At 36.3% G+C, this 21451-nt stretch overlaps 1 protein-coding gene and 1 long non-coding RNA gene across 2 annotated transcripts; both read left to right on the top strand.

The window, feature by feature from the left end:
• Nucleotides 1–292: 292 nt before the first annotated feature.
• Nucleotides 293–1458, top strand: LOC125480596 (glycine-rich cell wall structural protein 1.8-like). The gene has a single exon (XM_048591600.1). The coding sequence runs from the start codon at nucleotides 434–436 to the stop codon at nucleotides 1247–1249; it is 816 nt and encodes a 271-aa protein (XP_048447557.1). The 5' UTR covers nucleotides 293–433; the 3' UTR covers nucleotides 1250–1458.
• A 16417-nt stretch (nucleotides 1459–17875) lies between these two features.
• LOC125480607 lies at nucleotides 17876–19038 on the top strand. The gene is made up of 2 exons (XR_007260948.1): nucleotides 17876–18692; nucleotides 18813–19038. It is a non-coding gene; the product is annotated as an uncharacterized LOC125480607 (long non-coding RNA).
• Nucleotides 19039–21451: the final 2413 nt, after the last annotated feature.

Genomic DNA, 21451 nt, shown 5'->3' with positions numbered 1-21451 from the left:
GTTAAGGGACTTTGATCAAATTTTGAATACCATTAAGGTTTTAGTCAAAGAGTGTTAGGGACTAGAGATCGCATCCAAAGTATCTCATATATATAGATAAGGAAATTTTTATTTTTTGAAGGTAGCTAGATAAGGAAATTAGGTCCCTATACAATCTTCAGCTTAACAAAAATGCTTGATTGAGTGAACATATAAATGTATATGGGAGACAGCAAACGATACTAATGGGCCGGTCTGCTAGTGTAGTGAGTGTCTATAATTTATATTGGACCACCTTCTTTAGGTCACCCCAAATTCTCTCGATCTGCATGTGCTTCAACCACCCTGTGCTCAGCAGAGACGCGCTATAAGACCCTATCCCATTCCTATATATACCTGCCCTCTCTTCTCTTGCATTGTACTCCATTGTTGTTCATTCAGCTGCTTTATTCCAATGACTACTCAAAATGCTCGTACTTATGTTTTCTTTGTGTTATTGGGTATGGGGATATGTTCTGCAGCTAGAACACTCCTAAATTATGAAGAGCCAGTCCACGTGCCTGCTATCAACTATGGGGCAGGCCATGGCATTGGGGGCGGTGCTGGATCAGGGTATGGCGGCGGTGCTGGAGGTTATGGTGGCGGAGGAGGTGCAGGAAGTGGTGGTGGCTATGGAGCTGTAGGAGAGCATGGTGCTGCTGGATATGGAGGTGGTAGTGGTGGTGGAGAAGGCGGTGGTGTTGCCTACGGACATGCTGGTGGACATGGTGGTGGCGGCGGTGGAGGCAGTGGTGGTGGTGGTGCATATGGTGTCGGGGGTGCAGGAGGGTATGGAAGTGGGGGTGGTGAAGGTGGTGGGGCTGGCTACGGTGCTGGTGGAGAACATGGGGCTGGTGGTGGTGGAGGAGGAGGTGCCGGTGGTGGCGGAGGATCCGGATATGCTGGAGAGCATGGCGGTGGTTATGGAGGAGGAGAAGGTGGTGGTGCAGGTGGAGGTTATGGCGCTGGTGGAGAACATGGTGGAGGATATGGCGGTGGTGGTGGGCATGGTGGTGGTGCTGGAGGAGGTTATGCTGCTGGAGGAGCAAGTGGAGGAGGATATGGGAGCGGTGGAGGAGCTGGAGGTGGAGTTGGTGGTGGTGGTGGCGGTGGCTATGCAGGTGGTGGTGGTGGTGGTGGAGGTTCTGGTGGCGGCAGCGGCTATGGTGGAGCGCATGGAGGAGGAGGTGGGGGTGGTGAAGGTGGTGGTCACGGTGGTTATGTTCCTTGAAATTACCTTCACTTCTTTGTCACTAAAGATTTGTATCACCTTACCTTATAAAGCTATTAATAGTACTAAATGGGAAAACAAAATAAGGTAAACATAACGGTAAGTGGATATGTATTACTTTGAGCGTATTACGAATCCCAGTTGTATGCTACCAAAAAGGTTGTATGTATTCATGATATATGAGGATTCTTGATGACTGTTCTTCGAAATATAATAAGCCATGTTCTTTTTTTTTTTAAGATTTGCCTTGCAGAGATATTAATTAAATTTAAATATTGATAAACTTTAACGTAGAAGATGAATCAAGTCATGAATAAATTTTATATTTTTATATTTTCATAAAAGTTTTATTTATAAATTAAGTTCCTTTCCCATTTCAGTTTAGTTTTACTAATCTAATTAAGATTGATTTTGTTTCTAATTATTGGTTTAGCTTTGTACTTTATTTTCCTATAAATACCTCCTTATGAAAAAACTAACTAAATAAAGTGTTAGTGTGTGAAAACTTATATCCAAAATTTTCAAATACTATGTTGAACTAAATTGCCCTCTCTAACCAACCAGTATTATAGTCTAGTGATATTTTTTCATTTGTAAGTGAGATGTTCGGCTCACATGTCAATTTCATATTATATTTGTATTGAATTCGATACCTAATTACTGGCTAACCCATTAATGTTACCTGACCAAATCTCCCTCCACTTAAAGAAAAACATCCCCATCACTTTCCTCTTAGAGTAGAATACCATTGTATAAATAAAATGCCTCTCCCATCTCTCACTCTGAACCACCACTATCCCACCCATTTTATTCATGTTCTTCCAAGCTCCATGTCAAAGCCATTTAAATCCCCCCTCCATTGGTTTCCTCCAAACTTGCTTCTCCTTTGCTACTTCCACGTCTTGTTGCTTCCAAACATGGCTACAATCTTTCAAAAATTTAAGGGATGTATATGGTACCAGCTACAAATAGGAACTCTTATTTGATCACTAATTACTACAACCTAATGATAATTTGAACCAAATTATTATAGTTTGCTCATTGTGATTGAGTCCATTCCCCACCCTCTGCTGCAAGTATATTGTTGCATTAAAAATATATATAGTAAAATAGCTGTCATGTTTATTTAACATTACAATTGAAGTGTCCAGAAGTGCCCTAATAGGCCAACTTCGATTCAAGGATAGGCCTTAAAAATAAAAAAATAAAAAAATAAAAAAGAGGAGGTGCTGGAATAAAAACACTTAAGTTGGTTTTTGAACAAATGATTTATCTACACTAAGGGGGAGAAAAACGGAGTAGGTTTAGCCTCATAATAAGTTAGTATTAATGTGATTCAAATTTGCTTTTGACGAAAATTAAACCTAAGACCTCTCACTTACAAGTGAAAAAGAATATTACTAGACTGTAATCAGATAAAGATGTCTCCGACGCGGCAAGAACAACTTTTTCAATTGTTATTTTTTGGGGGTCAGGAGGGACAAAAGAGGGATGCTTTCTATCAGTCAAAAGCCCTCATAGATATCAGGTGCCCACATATATAGAGTCAAAAGAGATGTGGAGTCCGAAGGGGAGGGGGTTTTCTTCGGGGCTCGAGAGAGGGAAATAGATAGGGCCCCGCAAGTTTTTAATTCGTTGCAGGGGAATTTACACGAAAGGGAACGAGGAATTAATACTAAATGGCAAAACACTTAAGTTGATTAGCTGAAATAGAATTTTTTAAGATGTGAAATGTCTGCAAAACCCTTCCATATAAATCCTCTGTGCCGCCTTCATCAACTCATTTGCTCTACAACTCACTCTCTCTCCTTTGTTTTTCTTTTTTCGCTCTGCTTCTTTTCCATTCTCTTTTCTGCATCAAAATCAGCTTCAACGAGTGTCATGACAACCCCAGATCTAAGCGTCACCACAAATTCTAACTTTCCTTTTCCCTATTTCCAAGAGTGGGACATTGCGAACCGCCGTATCTAAAGTCACATGAGTCAAACTCGATCTCTCTGCAAATCTCACTCTCTCGCAGAGTTGGACTCGATCTCAACTCGTTCCAATTCGATATTTTGCCAATCTGAGTTTGTTCTACCTTTGTGAATCATTCTTGTTGTGTCTGAAAGCAACCCATTGTTATCCTCTTGCTTGAACAATATCAACAATAATTAAATAATGGTACAAATAGACATCATTATGGATGTACTGTTATGATATAATATCATCTCAATGTACTATCTGCATTATCTCAGGGTAATCGATCGAGATCGTAACAATATTATCTCAATACATTACTGTTGGACTCGATCTCGACTCGTTCCAGTTCGATCTTCTGCCAATCTGAGTTTGTTCTACCTTTGCGAATCATTCTTATTGTGTCTGCGAGCAACCCATTGTTATCCTCCTGCTTGAACAATATCAACAATAATCATATAATGGTACAAATAGACATCATTATGGATATAACTGTTATGTTATAATATCATCTCAATATACTATCTGCATTTCTCAGGGTTATCGATCGAGATCGTAACAATTTTATCTCAATACATTACTGTTATGTTATATATGACATATAAACAACGATACTTTAGAAATTATCATCCTTCTATATATCCCTTATCATTCATGTCATTTGTTGCAAAGTTAGACATGCGTTAAATTTTCTATCAATTTAGCTATTAATTAATTTCGTGGCAAATATAAGACCACATTTTTGCCGATATGGACATTTAGCTGGGCAGCGTGGACAAGAAACTAACAAAAATTATTATCTATAAATGTTTGAAACTAATAAAAATATATATTTTCAATTTATGCCTTACATCAACCCATTCCCTCGCCCAATTCCCAGCAAAAATGTGAAGAGGTCCTCAGTGTTAAAGTTAATCCTTTGCTTCTATTTTTGCTGTCTAACTTTGATGTCCTTTGTAATTTGAAATGTTTTGGTTCTCTAATCTATTTCCACATGTATGGCTTAGATCTTTTGTAAAGGGCTGTCCAATTACCTTAGCAGCTGTCCCATGTACTGGGACATTTAATCTAAATCAGAAAAATATCTATGTGTGAAAAAATAGCTCTCTGCTTCACATTTTCTTACACTAGTGGATTGAGAATTATATAAAGTCATTCTCTCTATTTTTGTTTGCCCTGTTGATGCCTTTTACTCAAATCTCCATCCTTCCCTCATTTTTATTCTAGTTATATTAATGATGAAGATGGTCTGAATATCAACATGTGGTATCAAAGCCAATCTAATCAAAGAGTGGAGCGTTTTTTGATTCTCAAAAGGGGGAAAATTCTAAGTGAAACCCTAGAATCAAAATTTTCAAATTCATGGTTGGTTCAAGTAGCAGTGGAGAGATCCGAACTCCTATATTCAGTGGAGTGAATTATGACTTCTTGAGGACAAAGTTGAGAACAATTTTTGTATCTCATGATTTGTGGAGCTTGATTGAAGATGGCTATATGGTACTCCTAAGTATAGTGGCTTTGACAGAGGCTCAAACAAGGGAACTGAAGGAAAACATCAAGAGAGATGCAAAAGCTCTTGGGGTCATTCAACATGCTATCTCAGATGAAATTTTTCCAAGAATCCTGAATGAGACAAGTGCCAAATCAGCTTGGATGTGCTGGAGAAAGTTTACAAAGGCTCTACTAAGGTAAGGGCAATCAAACTTCAATCTTTAAGAAGAGATTTTAAGTACATAAGAATGAAAGATGATGAATTGCTAGATGATTACCTGAGTAGATTGTCTGAGATTATTAATTAAATGAAAAGCTATGTGAAACCTTGTTTGATGAGAGAATAGTTCAGAAGTATCTAATCAGCTTGCCAAGAAAGTACGACAACATAGTTTCAATCATAGAAAAGACTAAGGATTTGTCAACTTTGAGTGTTGAAGAATTGATTGGTTCACTCAAAGGTTTTGCTCAAAGACTATTCAGGCATGACAACAATGATGTAGAAAATGCTTTCCAAATGCTTATAGTGAATCCAAAAACTGAAGCTAGTTCGAGTCAAAGCAAGGCCAAGTCCTACAAGAATTGGAAAGGCAAAAACAAAAAGTGGGAAGGAAATGGTAATTTTGAAGAGAAGAAAAAGGTTGAGAAGAGTTCGTAAACTTCAAAGTGCAAAATTTGTGACAAAGCCTATTTCGGTGAATGTTGGTTCAAGGGAAAAGTGAAATGCCACAAGTGTAACAGATTTGGGCATATGCAAAAGGATTGTACCTACAAGGATAATCAGCTAGCTCATTACACCGAAGCAAAAGGTGAAGAGACCAATATGTTTTATGTTGGTCATGACACAACCATCTAAGAAGAAGATAAAGTTTTGTTTCTGGACAGCGACTGTAGTAATCATATGACGATGAACAAGAACATTCTCCATAACAATGACACTACAAACCCAACCTGAGTAAAGATGTAACGGGCAGCTAGTACATACATTAGGAAGAGGTACTATTGACATGCATACAAAAATATGTTCATCAAGGATGTCATGTTAGTTCCTTATTTGAAGAAAAATTTGCTAAGTCTTGGACAACTCATTAAGCATCGCTATTACTTGTATTTTTTAGACAATACTTGCAAGATATATGATAGGAGGAATCATGAACAACTCTTGGCCAAGATTGAGATAAGGAAGAGTAAAAGCTTTCCTCTTGTAATTGAGTATGCAACTCAATCTGCACTCATGATGGAAGTGCAAGAAGATTCAAAGCTATGGCATAAAAGGCTTAGCCACTTGAATTTTCAAAGTCTCAATAAGCTACAAGAAAAAGAAATGGTGCCTGGGTTGCCGAGTATCCAAGAAAATGAAGAAATCTATGAAGGTTGTGCATTTGGGAAGCATCATAGAGATTCATTTCCACATGGTAAAGCTTGGAGAGCAAAAGCTTCATTGGAATTTATTCATACAGATGTTGACAGACCCATGAAGACCTCTACTCAAGTGGGAAACAAGTATTTCCTAATCTTCGTGGATGATTATTCCAGAATGACTTAGCTATACCTTCTAAGATAGAAATCAAAAGTGTTCCCAATCTTCAAGAAGCTTCAAGCTATGGTTGAGTGACAATCTGGTTATCTAATCAAAGTTCTTAGAAGTGACAGAGGAGGAGAGTACACATCCATAGAATTTGATAAGTTTTGTCAAGATATTGGCTTGGAAAGGTAGCAAACTGTCAATTACACTCCACAACAAAATTGAGTATATGAAAGAAAAAACAGAACCATAGTTGAAATGGCTAAGGCAATGTTGCATAATGAGGGAATGCCTTAATATTTGTGGGGTGAGGCAGTTAATACAACGATCTACTTGATGAATAGGCATCCGACATTGGCAGTTGAAGGTAAGACATGAGGCATGGAGTGGAAGAAAGCCTTCTGTGAATCACTTGAGAGTGTTTAGGTCAATCTACTTTGCTTATGTTCCGAAAGAACTAAGACAAAAACTTGATGAGTCAAGTGAATGATGCATTTTCGTAGGCTATGCTTCACACACAAAAGGGTACAGGCTCTAGAATTTAGAAAAGAAGAAAGTTGTGGTTTGTAGAGATGTTCTCTTTAGTGAGAAATCTTCTTGGGATTGGAATCAAGCAACCATCCGAGAGGAAATAGTCCATAATATCCATCTGAAAACAGTCCTCAAGTTCACTCTCCCACACCTTCGAGTCCAAGTTCAATGCCGGTTTGGTTAAGAAGCTTAAATGAAGTCTATGAAAGCTACAATTTTTGTGTTGTAGAACCAAAAAACTTTGATGATGTAGTGAAACAAAAGACATAGTAAGAGGTGATCAATGTTATTGTGAAAAACAAGACATGAAAACTAGTGGACAGACCTTGTGACAATTTCGTCATTGGAGTGAAGTGGATTTATAAGACTAAGCTCAATCAAGATGGTTCCATTCAAAGGAACAAAGCTAGATTGGTAGCAAATGGTTATTCTCAGAAACCCAAGATTGACTTCCAAGAAACCTTTGCACCGGTAGCTAGGCATGAAACAATCAGAGGCCTTATTTCTGTAGCTGCTCTGAAGGGGTGGTTTCTACACCAACTTGATGTCAAGTCCGCTTTCCTAAATAGAGTCTTAAAAGAAGATGTGTTCATTGATCAACCTCAAGGATTTGTTCTTAGAGGACAAGAGCACAAGGTGTACAAGCTTGAGAAGGCATTTTATGGCCTAAAACAAGCTCTGAGAGCATGGTATGGAGAGATCGACTCATATTTCAATGAAAGGAGATTTCAAAGAAGTGAGAATGAATCTTCCCTCTATGTCAAAACCGAAGGTACTTCAGATATCCTTATTGTTTCCTTATATGTTGATTATTTGGTTTATACTGGAAGTAGTGATAGCATGATCTTGAATTTCAAGAATGACATGATGAGGAAATATGAGATGAGTGACCTAGGCATGTTGCATTATTTTTTGGGAATTGGTATCATTCAATCAAATGATGGTATCTTTATTACTCAAAAGAAGTATGCAAAAACACTTCTAGAAAAAATCAAAATGGTTGGTTGCAAGTCTGTTGCAACACAGCTAGTTGTGAATGAAAAGTTTCAAAGAGAAGATGGTAGTGGTGATAATGGTGAATATGTGTGTAGAAGCTTAGTTGGGGGTTTGTTGTATTTGACAGGGACTAGACCCAATATTATGTATGCTGCAAGCTTGTTGTCTAGATTTATGCATAAGCCCACTCTCATTCACTATGGAGCTATAAAGAGGATCCTAAGATACATACAAGGTACACTTGACATTGGTATTATGTATGAAAGGAATGTTGAGCCAAAATTGTTTGGATTCTGTGATAGTGATTGAGGAGGTAGCGTGGAAGACTCGAAAAGCACATCTAGTTATACCTTTACACTAGAGACTGGTGTATTCTCTTGGGCGTTTAAGAAGCATAAATCAATTGCACTATCAACGGCAGAGGCTGAGCATGTGTCGGCTTCAATTGCAACTTCTCAAGTAATGTGGTTGAGAAGAATTATGCAAGACTTTGGTGAGAAACAAGAATCAGCAACTCATATCCTTTGTGACAACAAGTTAGCTATTTCCATGAGCAAGAATCTTATATGTCATGGAAAATCAAAACATATTGCTCTAAAGTATCACTACATCAGAGGTGTTATGGAAGACAAGAAGTGGATGTGGTATACTACAGGATAAAATATCAAGTTGTTGATATCTTCACCAAGGCATTACCAAAGGACAAATTCATCTACCTAAGAGAACTTTTGGGAATGAAGCAACAAAACATTAAGAGGGAGTGTTAAAGTTAATCATTTGCTTCTGTTTTTGCTGTTTAACTTTGATGTCCTTTTATGTAATTTGAAATGCTTTGGTTCTCTAATCTATTGCCACATGTATGGCTTCGATCTTTTGTAAAGGGTTGCCCAATTACCTTAGCAGTTGTCCCATGTATTGGGACATTTAATCCAAATCAGAAAAATATGTGTGAAAAACTAGCTCTTTGCTCTCTATTTCTGTTTGCCCTGCTGGTGCCTCTTACTCAAATCTCTTTCTTTCTCTCATTTTTATTCTAGTTTTATTAATGATGAAGATGGTCTGAATACCAACAGTTAGAGCATAAAAGGTAGGAAGCGTGGGTTTAATTGCCTATGGAGAGGTCCAACTTAGATACCACGAGCATGCTAAGTCCCAAGTAGAATCAGAGGGCAACATTGGTGCACCAGAAGTTGAGGTAAGGCCCAAATTTCCTTAAAATGCGTGGCACTTGACGAGTTGGGGTTATTGATGTCACGAAGGTAGCGCACAGCTGGAGCACTCGAGCTTAAAGAAATTGATGAGTTGTTAAGCCGTACTATGGGCTAAGGAGAACTGCTTTAAGTTAGAGCTGAGCGAAGGGTGAGGGTGTTCTGCTATGCTAGGGGAGAAGTAAGGTTAGCTCATGAGTCATGACGACATTGTCTCTGGTTGATTACTTGTCTCAATGATGCTGTTGCTGCTGGTGATGGGGATGTAAAAACTTGATCACAGATCATTGACATGTCAATTGAATTACCTACACTCCAAAACAAACCAAGCAATAAGACTAACCAAGAACAAAGATTGTTGTGAACATACTTGCAGAATTTGAACTCAAAGAAGCCATAGCAGCTTCACAACCAATCAATCTTCTCGTCTCTACAAAACAAAAGTGCTCTCTGAACAATAGGTATTCAGTGCAAGATGAGCAGCGTTTTGGCAAGAGCAGTGAATGAGGTTATATATAGTATTAATCCAACTCATTCTCCTATTAGAACTCGTGTGGAACAAACCTTATCATACTACAATTGTATAAAACCAATCTGTGCAGAATCCAAATCCTTCACACAATGCAATACCAAAATACTTATAATCTTACAAGGAAAATGATTCATTCTAGCACACTACCGAGACAATACCAAACAAGAATTCATTCAACATTTTAGCTAACCGTCAATCATGTTTCATACTCGTACTCTAACATTCTCTCACTTGAGTATGAACCACAATGATTAACTAAATGAATAAGTCTAAAACAATAACACTTTTAAATTTTGCATTCAAATTTACCTATGCAATTCAAAATATGGAACTCAAGGACTTCATCTGAACAATTTCAAACTTTATCCCAAAATCACAACATATCAAAACTTGCATCTTGTACTTATGCGAACAATGATTTCAGTAATGCCAACACTTCATTACTCCCACTCTTTTAAGCCAATCTTAACTTAATTATAGTTAAAATCTCAACCAATAATCAGAGAAGAAATCATTCAAAACAGAATAGTATTCCAAATAGTTCCAAAATATACCTCAGTAAAATCACAAATTGATTTACTAGCAAACTCAAACTATTTATTCACTACAAAACTAGTTTTCTGAAACAATCAATCACTAAAATGGAAAAATTGAATACCAAAACAAAAGCTAAGCTAGAAAACTAATAAACATAATACCAGCATGTCATAACTAACTAAACTAAAGAAACCTTCAACTGTAGCAACACAAATTGCATTGCAGTTTCAAAACAATCCCAAATCTGATTATTGCTCACTCTCACTCATTAAAAGATTCCAGAACTCCCATTCTTGTAACATGTACCATAAAAACATTGTTTGGCAAAGCTTTAGTAAAGGGATCTGCAATCATTTTCTCAGTAGACAAATACAAAATTTCGATCTCTCATTTCTTCACCATCTCTCTAACTTTAAGAAACTTCACATCCATTAATCTTGAAGCCGAAGTTCTTTTATTGTTCTTGGAGAAAAACGCAACAGCATTATTGTCACAAAACATCTTCAAAAGCTTTTTAACTGAGTCAACAATTCTCATCTCAGCAACAAAATTTCTCAACCACACTGCCTGTTTCATTACTTCAAAACATACAACAAATTTAGCCTTCATTGTAGAAGTGGATACTCTTGTTTGCTTAGCACTCTTCAAGGAGATAGCACCACCATTTAGCATAAAGATGTAACCCCCAGTTGATTTCCTCTCATCTACATCCCCAACAAGGTTTGAATTTGTAAACCCAATCAACTCCAAATTATCATCTCTGCCATAAACTAAATGATAACCCTTTGTTCTTTGCATATACCTCAATACCTTATTTGCAACCAACCAGTGAGATTCTCCTGGATTTGATTGAAACCTTCTTAACATTCCAACAATGAATGCTAAGTCCGGCCTTCTACAAATATTAGCATACATAATGCTTCCAACCAATGAGGCATAAGGCTTCAACTTCATTAACTCGACCTCATTGTCATTCTTTGGACACTGATCTCTTGTAAACTGGTCACCTTTATTAACTGGAACATCTGCCTTATTGCATTTCTCTATGTTGAATCTATTCAATACTTTTTCAATATAACCTTTCTAAGATAGTCCTAGAAGCTTTCTTTTTCTGTCTCTTGTTATCTCAATCCCTAAAACATAATGTGCTTCCCCTAAATCCTTCATTTCAAAGTGAGTACTTAAAACAATCTTGGTTTCTTTAAGCAATTGGGTATTTGAAATTGTAAACAAAATGTCATCCACATACAACACCATAAAGATGAACTTCGATCCCATGTGCTTTAAATAGATGCAATCATCCATCTTCTTTTCAACAAAACTATGAGCTGTTACCACCTGATCAAACTTGAGAAACCACTGCCTTGATGTCTGTTTAAGTCCATAGATTGACTTATTCAATTTGCAAATCATGTTTTCTTTCCCCTTTCATTAAATCCAGGAGGTTGCACCATGTATATGTCCTCCTCTAGATCATTATTCAAAAAGGCAGTTTTGACATCCATCTGGTGTAGTTCCAGATCAAAATGAGATGTCAAAGCCATGATGATTCTCATAAAGTCTTTGGAAGACACTGATGAAAATGTGTCATTGTAGTTAATCCCTTCTCTTTGAGTGAAGCCCTTGGCTACCAACTGTGCCTTATATCTCTCTATTCTCCCTATAGCATCCTTTTTAGTTTTGTAAACCCACTTGCAACCAATTGGTTTTGTAGCAGAAGTGGAGTTCACAAGTGTCCAAACCTTATTTTTGAACATGGAATCTAGCTCTTCCTCCATTGCTTTCTTCCATAATGCAACTTAAGGACACTAAATTGCTTGCTGGTAGGTAACAGGATCATTAATGTCCCCTATGTCAAATTCTGCTTCTTGGAGATAAACATAATCAGCTGAAACAACTGGTTTTTTTAACTCTACTAGACTTCCTTATATTCAATTGATCACTTACAAGGCCAGTATCTATCTCAATATGAGAACTTTGAGCATTAAGAGATATATCTTGTGCATAAGAAGTATACTCATGTCCAACTTGCATATCAGCACCTATATTGAGTGTTATCTCTTCATCAAAATCATCTCCCTCTACATGATTTCTTGGTAGCACTGAGATGTGATTACTCCATTGGAATTGAACCATCAAGTTGTTCATATTCTTCAAACTCAAAAGTGTCATGAACTAGATCTGATACATCTTGGTCTTCTAAGAAAACTGCATTATGAGTCTCTTGGATTCTTGTCTTTGCTTGAGGACAATAAAACTTGAAGGCCTTAGATTTTTCAAAATATCCCACAAAGTAGCATGAACTGGTTCTAGAATCAAGTTTCTTCTCATTTGGATTGTAAAACCTAGCTTCTGCGTTGCAATCCCAAACATGAAAATGATCAAAACTTGGTGTTCTACCAGTCCATAGCTCAAAAGGTGTCCTTGGTAGTGACTTTGTAGGTACCCGGTTCAACACATAGTTAGATGTCTTCAATGCTTCTCCCCACAAGAAACCAGGTAGCTTTGAACTAGAAATAAGACTCCTAACCATTCCTATCAAGGTTCGATTTCTTCTCTCTGCTACTCCATTCTGTTGGGGTGTGCCTGGAGTAGTGTATTGGCCACAATATCTTGCTGCTCAAGAAATTGTGCAAAAGGACCCTTCTGTTGCCCTACCTCTGTGTGCCTATCAAAATATTCCCCTCCCCTATCTGCTCTAACAATCTTAATTACAAGGTTTAGTTGTTTTTCTACTTCAATTTTAAAATCTTGAAATATTCAAGGACTGCTTATTTTTCTTTTATAAAAAAATATGTGATCATGTCTGGAGTAATCACCTATAAAACTCACAAAATATGAATTTCCACAAATGGTTTTAACAGGAAAAGGTCCACAAACATCTATGTGTATAATCTCAAGTAAGTGTTTGCTTCTATTAGCATCCATTTTCCTAATATTGGTGGTTTTTCCTTTCATGTAATCAATGCACTCAGATGCACTGTCAGAATTCAAAATAGGTATAAAACTCAACTTTGACAACTGCATGATCCTATGCTTGAAAATGTGTCCTAGTCTTTTATGCCATAACATATAAGAATTGTCAAAATTAGGCATTCTTTTGGCAATTGTGTTCAAAATACTTAACTCATTGTTCAATACCGTGCACTGCATTTTCCACAAGTGATCATGTAAAACAACTTTTCCTATTAAAGACCCTTTACTGAAAAATTTCATACATTCTTTATTACCTATGAAAGTGATACCTTCATTTACTAACTTAGATGCAGACAGTAGGTTTCTCCTCATTGCAAGCACATACAACACATTGGACAATTCTAACACAAAACCAAAAGACAACTTAAGTTTTACCCTTCCTATAGACTCAACTATGACTCTGGTTCCCTCACAAACATAAACATTATATGAATTTGCTTGTTTTTGTTTCTCAAAACCATGTAGTGAATTTGTTATATGCACAAATGCACCAGTATCAAACCACTAAGAATTTGCAGGAATTTCAATGAGATTTGATTCCTCATAGACATATACATTAGTCCTACCTTTAGCCCTCAGCCATTCCTGAAATATTTCACAATCCTTTCTATAATGACCTTTAGTTTTACAATGGTGACACTTAACCTTTTCTATGTTTTTAGTTTTGACCTTAAAATTGTTAGACCCACTACATATACGTACCCACCTTAAAATTCTTTAATTTTTAGTTTCTAAATTCTTAGCAGGCACATAAGATTTATTAGGGTATTTAGGTTTAGAAGTTTTACTAGAATTTGCATTGAAGTCATTCTTCCTTGATGTCTGCACAAAGTTGACAGCCTCAACTTCTTTTCCTTTGTCCATCTTCTGTCGATTTTCCTCTTGAACACACTAAGATATAAGCTCATCCACTGACCATGACTTATCTTGAGCATTGTAGGAGACTTTCAGTTGACTAAACTTCAAAGGAAGTGCTTGCAGGATCATAAACATCAACTGTTTTTCAAAAATATTCATGTCTAATGAATTGAGTTTTTCAGCCGCATTTGTCATCTTCATAATATGATCTCTTATTGAACTACCCCCTTCAAACTTGTAAGTTATGAGAAGAGTCATACACTGAGCAATTTCAGCCTTTTATGATTCCTTGAACTTGTTCTCAATGGCTTTGAAATAGTCCCTTGCAAGATCACACCTTTTGATGCATCCACGCACAGTGTCAGTCATCCCACTTTCCAAAATTAACAATGCCACTTTGTTATCTTATCCATTTTTCAAACTGTAACTTCTCAGCCTTTGTACTCTTATCAGTAAGAGGTGCAAGCTGTGGTGTTTCCAGTGTTATGTCATACTCATTCATTGTCAAAAGCAATTCAATTTCCCTTCTCCACTTTCTGTAATTGCTTCCACCAGTGAGTATAGGCACAACAGCCAAATTCATTGTTTTTAGTGAAACTATAGAAGACAACAATGAAATCAACACTTTGAATCTTTTGGGATTCATGATTTCTATCTATTTCACCATGTAATCCTCATCGTGAGTCAATTTTGTCATACACATGGTCTCATATCTTAACAAAGATAACCATACATAGAGCAAATAACTCACAAAAGATTGCATCCAAGAATCACGTTCAAATGTACATATTTGTGTCATATCACACCATACATATATCAAGAGTAAAAAATTCAATAAACTCAATATAAAACAGCAGCAAAAACTTGACTTAATAGTCAATTTAGTTTACTATTTTTGATATCCCTAATTCGAATAAACAAGATCCTAATCTAAATCTGAATTATATGCAGATACATGGCATTCTTTAATTCAAAATAATTTTAACCTAAATTTGAGTTTAAAGTAATAAACATACCTTTTTGGAACAATCGAAAGATGTAATAATCTTAATCCAAAACGTGAATAAGATTGATCAAGAAAACCCAGAAGCATAGAGTGTTGGAATCAATACAATCACAGAAACAAGCCCAGAAAACATAACGATTGAAACGTTTAAAAGTTATAACGGCTATATGTCAAAACCCTTTTTTTTTTTTCTTTTTTTTTTTTTTTTATTAAACGATGTCGTTTCTACCTATATTCAAAACAAAGTTTAAACGAGTTTAAACGGTCTCGTTCTTCCTATATTTAAGAACAAGGTTATGCGTTTCTGGGTTTGACAGACTTTAAGTTTTCTTAGCTTTTGTTTCAGATTCTCGTATAAAACATTGACCTCAATGACAATGTTCAACCTCTGCTTTGATCCCACATGTAAGAACTTAATCACAAATCATTGACATGTCAATTGAATTACCTACACTCCAAAACAAACCATGCAATAAGACTATAACCAAGAACAAAGATTGCGGTGAACATACCTGCAGAATTCAAACTCAAAGAAGCCATAGCAGCTTCACAACCAATCAATCTTCTCCTCTCTACAAAACAAAAGTGCTCTCTGAACAATAGGTATTCAGTGCAAGATGAGCATCGTATTTGCAAGAGTAGTGAATGAGGTTATATATAGTATTAATCCAACTCATTCTCTTATTAGAACTCGTGTGGAACAAACCTTATCATACTACAATTGTATAAAACCAATCTATGCAGAATCTAAATCCTTCACACAATGCAGTACCAAAAGACTTATCCTACGAGGAAAGGGATTCTTTCTAGCACACTACCGAGACAATTCCAAACAAGAATTCATTCAACATTTTAGCTAACCCTTAATCAGGTTTCATACTGATACTCTAATAGGGGAAAGTCTTCTACGATAGCTCGAGCTCAAGAAAGAGTGGAAAATTTTTGAATTTTATGTTTTTTACTTTTATTGATTTTTTGTTTTTATTTTTTTTTTCTTTTTAAATTGATTTTTTTTTTCTTAATAGATTTTCCATATGGTAAAATTTTGACATTCACATGAGCATAAATGTGGATTTTATTTTTGCCAAATCATCACTTAACGATCAAACAAATGGATTTACTAATGAATATCTGACGTAATAACTAATTCGTAAGTTGATGTATGGCATTACAATGTTTGAAAGATGAGGTTTAAGTTTGTTATGTGACCCAAAGTTAAGGTTATAAATATAAAATCCTTCTATTATAGCTAATTTCCCTAGAAAATTTTCATGCGTCATAATGATGTACGGGAAAGAGGTTGTAACCGACGTATACATACATACATATGCATGCCAAAGCAAATTAAGATGGATTGGTCCCATTTGCGTAAAGGTTTAGGTAGAGAAGGGTGCCTTAGCACGTGAAGACCCACTACATATACGTACCCACACTAAGCTAGTAACAAACACTGCGGCTGAGCTTTTATATCATTTGGAACTCAGCTAGCTTTGGCGTGGTCAATGAGGTCTTCGATCTCATTGCTGTGCTGCACTTGATTACCATCATGCACTATAAAACATTACCTGCTACTTAGGTCCTTGTTTTACATATTGTATATTGGAAGTCTTAATCTCTCTGCACAATTAGCTGGTGCACATTGTTTTTGCTTTAAAATCAAATCAAAATATATGATCCCAAATTTCATTGAACCGTTCATATGAAATAAAAGTCGTCCAAGAACATGCGTACACTCCATCCCCCACCACCCCCCCCCCCCCCACTCCACCACCACACACACACACACAAGTATATGACGATTAGAGACACTCAATTTATTCACCAAATTTTACACATGCACTAAGTGATGTCGTTACTTAATTTGATAATGAATCCTAATTGAGTTCATTTGAACTTTTTTTTAATGTAGTGATAAATATGTTGGCACATAATTTGATGAACAAATTAAACCAGCTACTCTAGACGCATAGTTCACTCTTTCTATTTTCCTACTTGTCTGTATTGTACATAGTCTCAATTTGTTCACTAAATGTTACGCACGCACTAAAGTGATCATGCAAGCAGTTGTGATATTTTCACTTTTCCCTTTCTGAAAGTCTCATGCTACAGTCAGTAGTGTTGGATGTAAGACTCTAATCCAATGGCAAATAGGTCAATATATTTAATAAGGATTGATGTGGAATGTAAGTACGATTAGGATTTAGTTATAAGCTATAACTTGGACTCCAAGTAAAGTATATATTCCGTTATAATTGGAGAATAAGGGCTCTTGATACTATCCTATTAGGACTGAGATTTGGTAGCTTGTATCCTTGTACAATAAAGAATTATAGTGCATGATTATGGGAATATGCACTAGCGTTTTAGGAGTATAAATACCAAAGGAAGGTCTTTGCATACACCACTGAAACATATACTTAGAGAACTCCCCATAAATTCGAGTAATACAGTCATGGTGAGTGTGCAGAAAACCTTCCTCAAGTTCTAGGTGTCTTGGTGTGCTCGCTGCTGTTCTAGTGCTTGCTGTGCGTTGAAGGATGTCTTCACAAGGTTAGTACAATGACGTTTTAATATTACATAAACGTATTAAGTCCACACTACTAAAAATAGAGCTATGGGACACCGTCCTTGAGACACTATTCCCAAATCGTGCATATTTGAAGAAAGTTGTCACCGTGAAAAAACATTGGTGCATTTTACATTTTTTACACTGAAAAACGGTGCCCAGCAGATATTTGACAAAAAAAAAACATATTTTTTGGAAATTATTAACTTTTACTGGTGTCTATATGGATTATGGAGCCTGCCCTGACAACTTTTATAGTCAAACCGATTTGATGTTGCATACAAATTGGAATACAAAAGATGCTGTAGATATAATTATTGATTTCATACTGTTGAAACCAAGTCATTGTAACGCTCTCTCTAAATCCAACCTTGTGGCTGTGTGTTTCTCAAATTTTTTTTATTACCAAGTATGGACTGGAGCATACAAGTAAAGTAAGAAACAACATTTCACCTTCACTGCTTTTCATATCACTTTCCGGATTCCTCTTCTCGTAAAAGCTTCTACAGTTTTTCTCCCAACACCCCAAGCGGTTGCATGTCGTCCTCTAGATCAGCAGCCTCTCATCCGCATGTCGTCAACAATATGCATGTAGTCCTCTGTGTTTTTGTCGCTCTCTGAGTTTTAAAGTTGTTGGGATGTGAAAGGCTGAGTCCACGAGAGATTTGTTTACTGGATTCATAAGTTGTTTTATGGGAGTTTGATTCACTCTTAAACCTGGCAAAAAGTTTCCCTGCTTCTCTCTGTCTCTTCTCTTGCTTTATCTTTTTAGAATTTTTTTTTTAATTTCTAATTTTTATTTTTTGGTTGGAGTTTAAAACTTTCTTTTAAAAGGCTCATTTTCTCTAAAAAGTAATAATAAAAATATCAAATGAACGGCTCTGGTAGTCTTGAAATACGTGTGTTGTAGTTTCTCTTTGTATAAAACAAGAACAATTGATAATCTGTATCTTTGGAAACCAACCATAATTCTCGGTTCCCCTCCTCTCTCAGAGTGCTCTCTCCTTCTCGTCCTCACTAGTAGGGCTAGATCTAATGATCTGATTTCAACGACGCCTCCGGCTACCAGATCTGGTACTGGCAACCATTTTTGCTTGGATCTCGTTCTCTCTCTCCCTTTCGAGCTAAGCCGACGCACCTCCATGGAAGAAGATGGATGCTCGACGTCAAAATGATGGATGTAAGTTGACTGTAGAGATCTGATTTCCTGCTGCCTCCCCACCTCCTTTTCGTCATGCTGTGGCCTAAACCTAATCTGGTAGGTATTTATTTGGGTATATTTTTTTATCTCAGTTTCTTTTTCTAATTCATTTTCAGATCGTTGGAATGTATGTATATCAAGTTCTATTTCTAACCTCTCTTTTTAAATCATTTTCAGATATTCAGGATTGTTTGAGAAGACCTATGAGAATCCCACTTACAAAATTTTGTGACCAACAAACATTAAGGGTTGAAACATTGTTTGTATTTTCTATTTTTCGTTAAAGTTATTATTTTTCGGTTATTATTTTTTATTTTCTGTTTTTGTATACTTACTATTGATTCTTTTGGTGGTATTGTTATGAAGGTGAATCTGGAAAAATCTGTTCATTATAGAATCGTTACTCGAGTTCTTGGATGGATGGGAAGGTTGTGGAACTTCTAGGATTAAATAATTAATTTTCATCCAATGCATGTGGTATTAATCTTGGACTTCGTCAATGGGAGTTCATTGAGCTCCCTCTTTTAAAAACATAAATTGCAATTTAGGCACTGATGCTAAAAGGCATATTTTATCTGACAAAATATTAATCTTTTAATAAACAAATAAACCAAAATATAATAATCTCATATATCTACTATTCCTTTGCACCCCAATGTATAAATGGTGGTGTTTGTTACAATAGACTTTATAGACGTTGACCCTAATTTAGTGGCTGTTTATGCTTGCCACCGAAATCAGTGTCCACTGTTTCCAATGGGCACCAATAAGATCAGTGTTCTATAGCTATTTTTCTAGTAGTGCTAACAGTTGGTATCAGAGCTAAATTAAAATCCATAAAGAATAAACATACATCATGCATGCAAAGCCTATGAATAAATTGATGTTTCTTCAATTTTGATCCTTTTTCTTTCCGCTGCCATATTTAATGCCTGCATGCATGTATATATGTATATATGAGAGATGCGATCCCGGCATAATTGTAAAAACTTCGACTGTTTATAGAACTAAGTTATATGCATAAACTTCAAAGACTGCAAACAAGTGCCATGATTACTTCTTGTGCTATGCATATATTCACAGAAACCCGAGAACTATCTACCTTATATAACTGGTGTAAGAACTAATTTTTGGCCTAATAAAATTCGAAGAATTGTTTGATTCAGAATCTTATTTGTCAAGCATGTCAATGATTGAAAGTTTTTAAGGTTCATGGCATGCTGAAAGTTGCAATATGATCAATGTTTTTGAGATGTAATTGGATGAGTGGGACACAACAAATTCGTCTTAATCATTCAAGAATTGTTGAAAATTCAAGGTTTGATTGATCAACTTGTATCAGTAGCCATAACAATAAGGTTATATCCCCAAATAAAGGTGTAACTAATCTATGTTGGTTCGATTACTGATAAATTAGTGGAGAAATATAAGATGCATGAGCTGTGAAAGTTAATTGCAACAAAGGTGGATGGCTTTCATGTTATACCATTACTTATGCAACTTATATATTTTGCATTGATACTGATTAAACTTGAATGCCAAACAAAGGTTGAGTTGTTTCAGTTATACAGAATATAGTCTTGAATGCTTATTTTGTTTGAAAATCTTTAGTAATTAGCTCCCTAAATTCAATTCAAACACTCAATGGAACCAACTATAAGAAGTGGAGGCAAGATATTGAAATAGCTCTAGGGCTCATAGATTTCAATTCAGCTCTAAGAAAGAATGAACCAACCAAGCCCACTAATGATGCAACTGTAGACAAGACGAATGAATATGAAAAATGGGTTAAGGCTAACAGAATGGCGTTGCTGGTAATCAAAAGGTCCATGTCTGACCTGGTTTGAGGGGCAATCACTGAGTCAAATAATGCTAAGGCATATCTTGACTCCATCGAAGTCAAGTTCAAGGAATCTGAAAAAGTTGAAACTGGAACCCTTATGAACACCCTGATTACCACTAAGTACCTTAGTGGTGATTTAAGAGAGCACATCTTCTCAATGGTTGATGTAGCTGCTAAGCTTAATGCACTTAACATTAAGATAGATGATCATTTCCTAGTTCATCTTGCCTTAAATTCTTCCCCCCCCCCCCCCCCGCCCCCTGAATACTCTTAGTTAAAGAGTACTTATATAGCTTAGAAAGAAAAATGGGACTTGAATGAACTAATTTCCATCTGTGTGCATGAAGAGCAAAATATTCAATAAGATAAGGGCAAGAAACAAGTCAATGCAATGCAGAATGTTAACCCTACAAATCCTCCCAATGAGAAAGACAATCATCCACAGAGAAATCACAATAGGGCTGCTAGAAGCGTGAATAGGGTCAATATTCATCTGAGGGTGCATAGGGATGTTGAAATGAAGTATTTCTTCTGCAAGAAGGTTTGACATCAGAAGAAAGAATGCACTAGGTATAAGCGTTAGAAGGAGGACAAGACATAGAAAGGTACAATACATAGAATTTTAGTTTGTTTTGAATCGAATTTAGTTGAGATATCTTATGACACTTGGTGGCTTGATACTGGTGCTACAATTCATGTAACAAATTCATTGCAGGGGTACATTAGAAGGGGTGCCAAACAAGGATAAGGTGTTGTTGGAGTTTTGAGCTCCATTAGTCCCACATCGAGGAACTCAAGGGAACTTAAGGTCCTTACATTAAGTTAGTCACCTTTATTAGTGATTAGGTGTTGGACCATTTGGAATAAGGATTGAGGTTTGGGCCACTAATTGTGTGGATAAGGCTTGATGATTATACCGTAATATTAATATTAATTAATCAAGACAAGGGCCTTGGGGCACTTGGGGCCTAAG

Source organism: the organism of the source record quoted next, unplaced genomic scaffold, assembly GCF_019419815.1.
Source record: "Pyrus x bretschneideri cultivar Hongxiangsu unplaced genomic scaffold, Pyrus_bretschneideri_v1 Contig34, whole genome shotgun sequence".
Classification (NCBI taxonomy): Eukaryota; Viridiplantae; Streptophyta; class Magnoliopsida; order Rosales; family Rosaceae; genus Pyrus; species Pyrus x bretschneideri.
The sequence above is the reverse complement of the archived record's forward strand: the minus strand, read 5'-3'. Positions and strand labels throughout refer to the sequence as shown.

Coding starts and splice junctions, on each gene's coding strand:
- LOC125480596 (XM_048591600.1), top strand. CDS start 434: ATGACTACTCAAAATGCTCGTACTTATGTTTTCTTTGTGTTATTGGGT.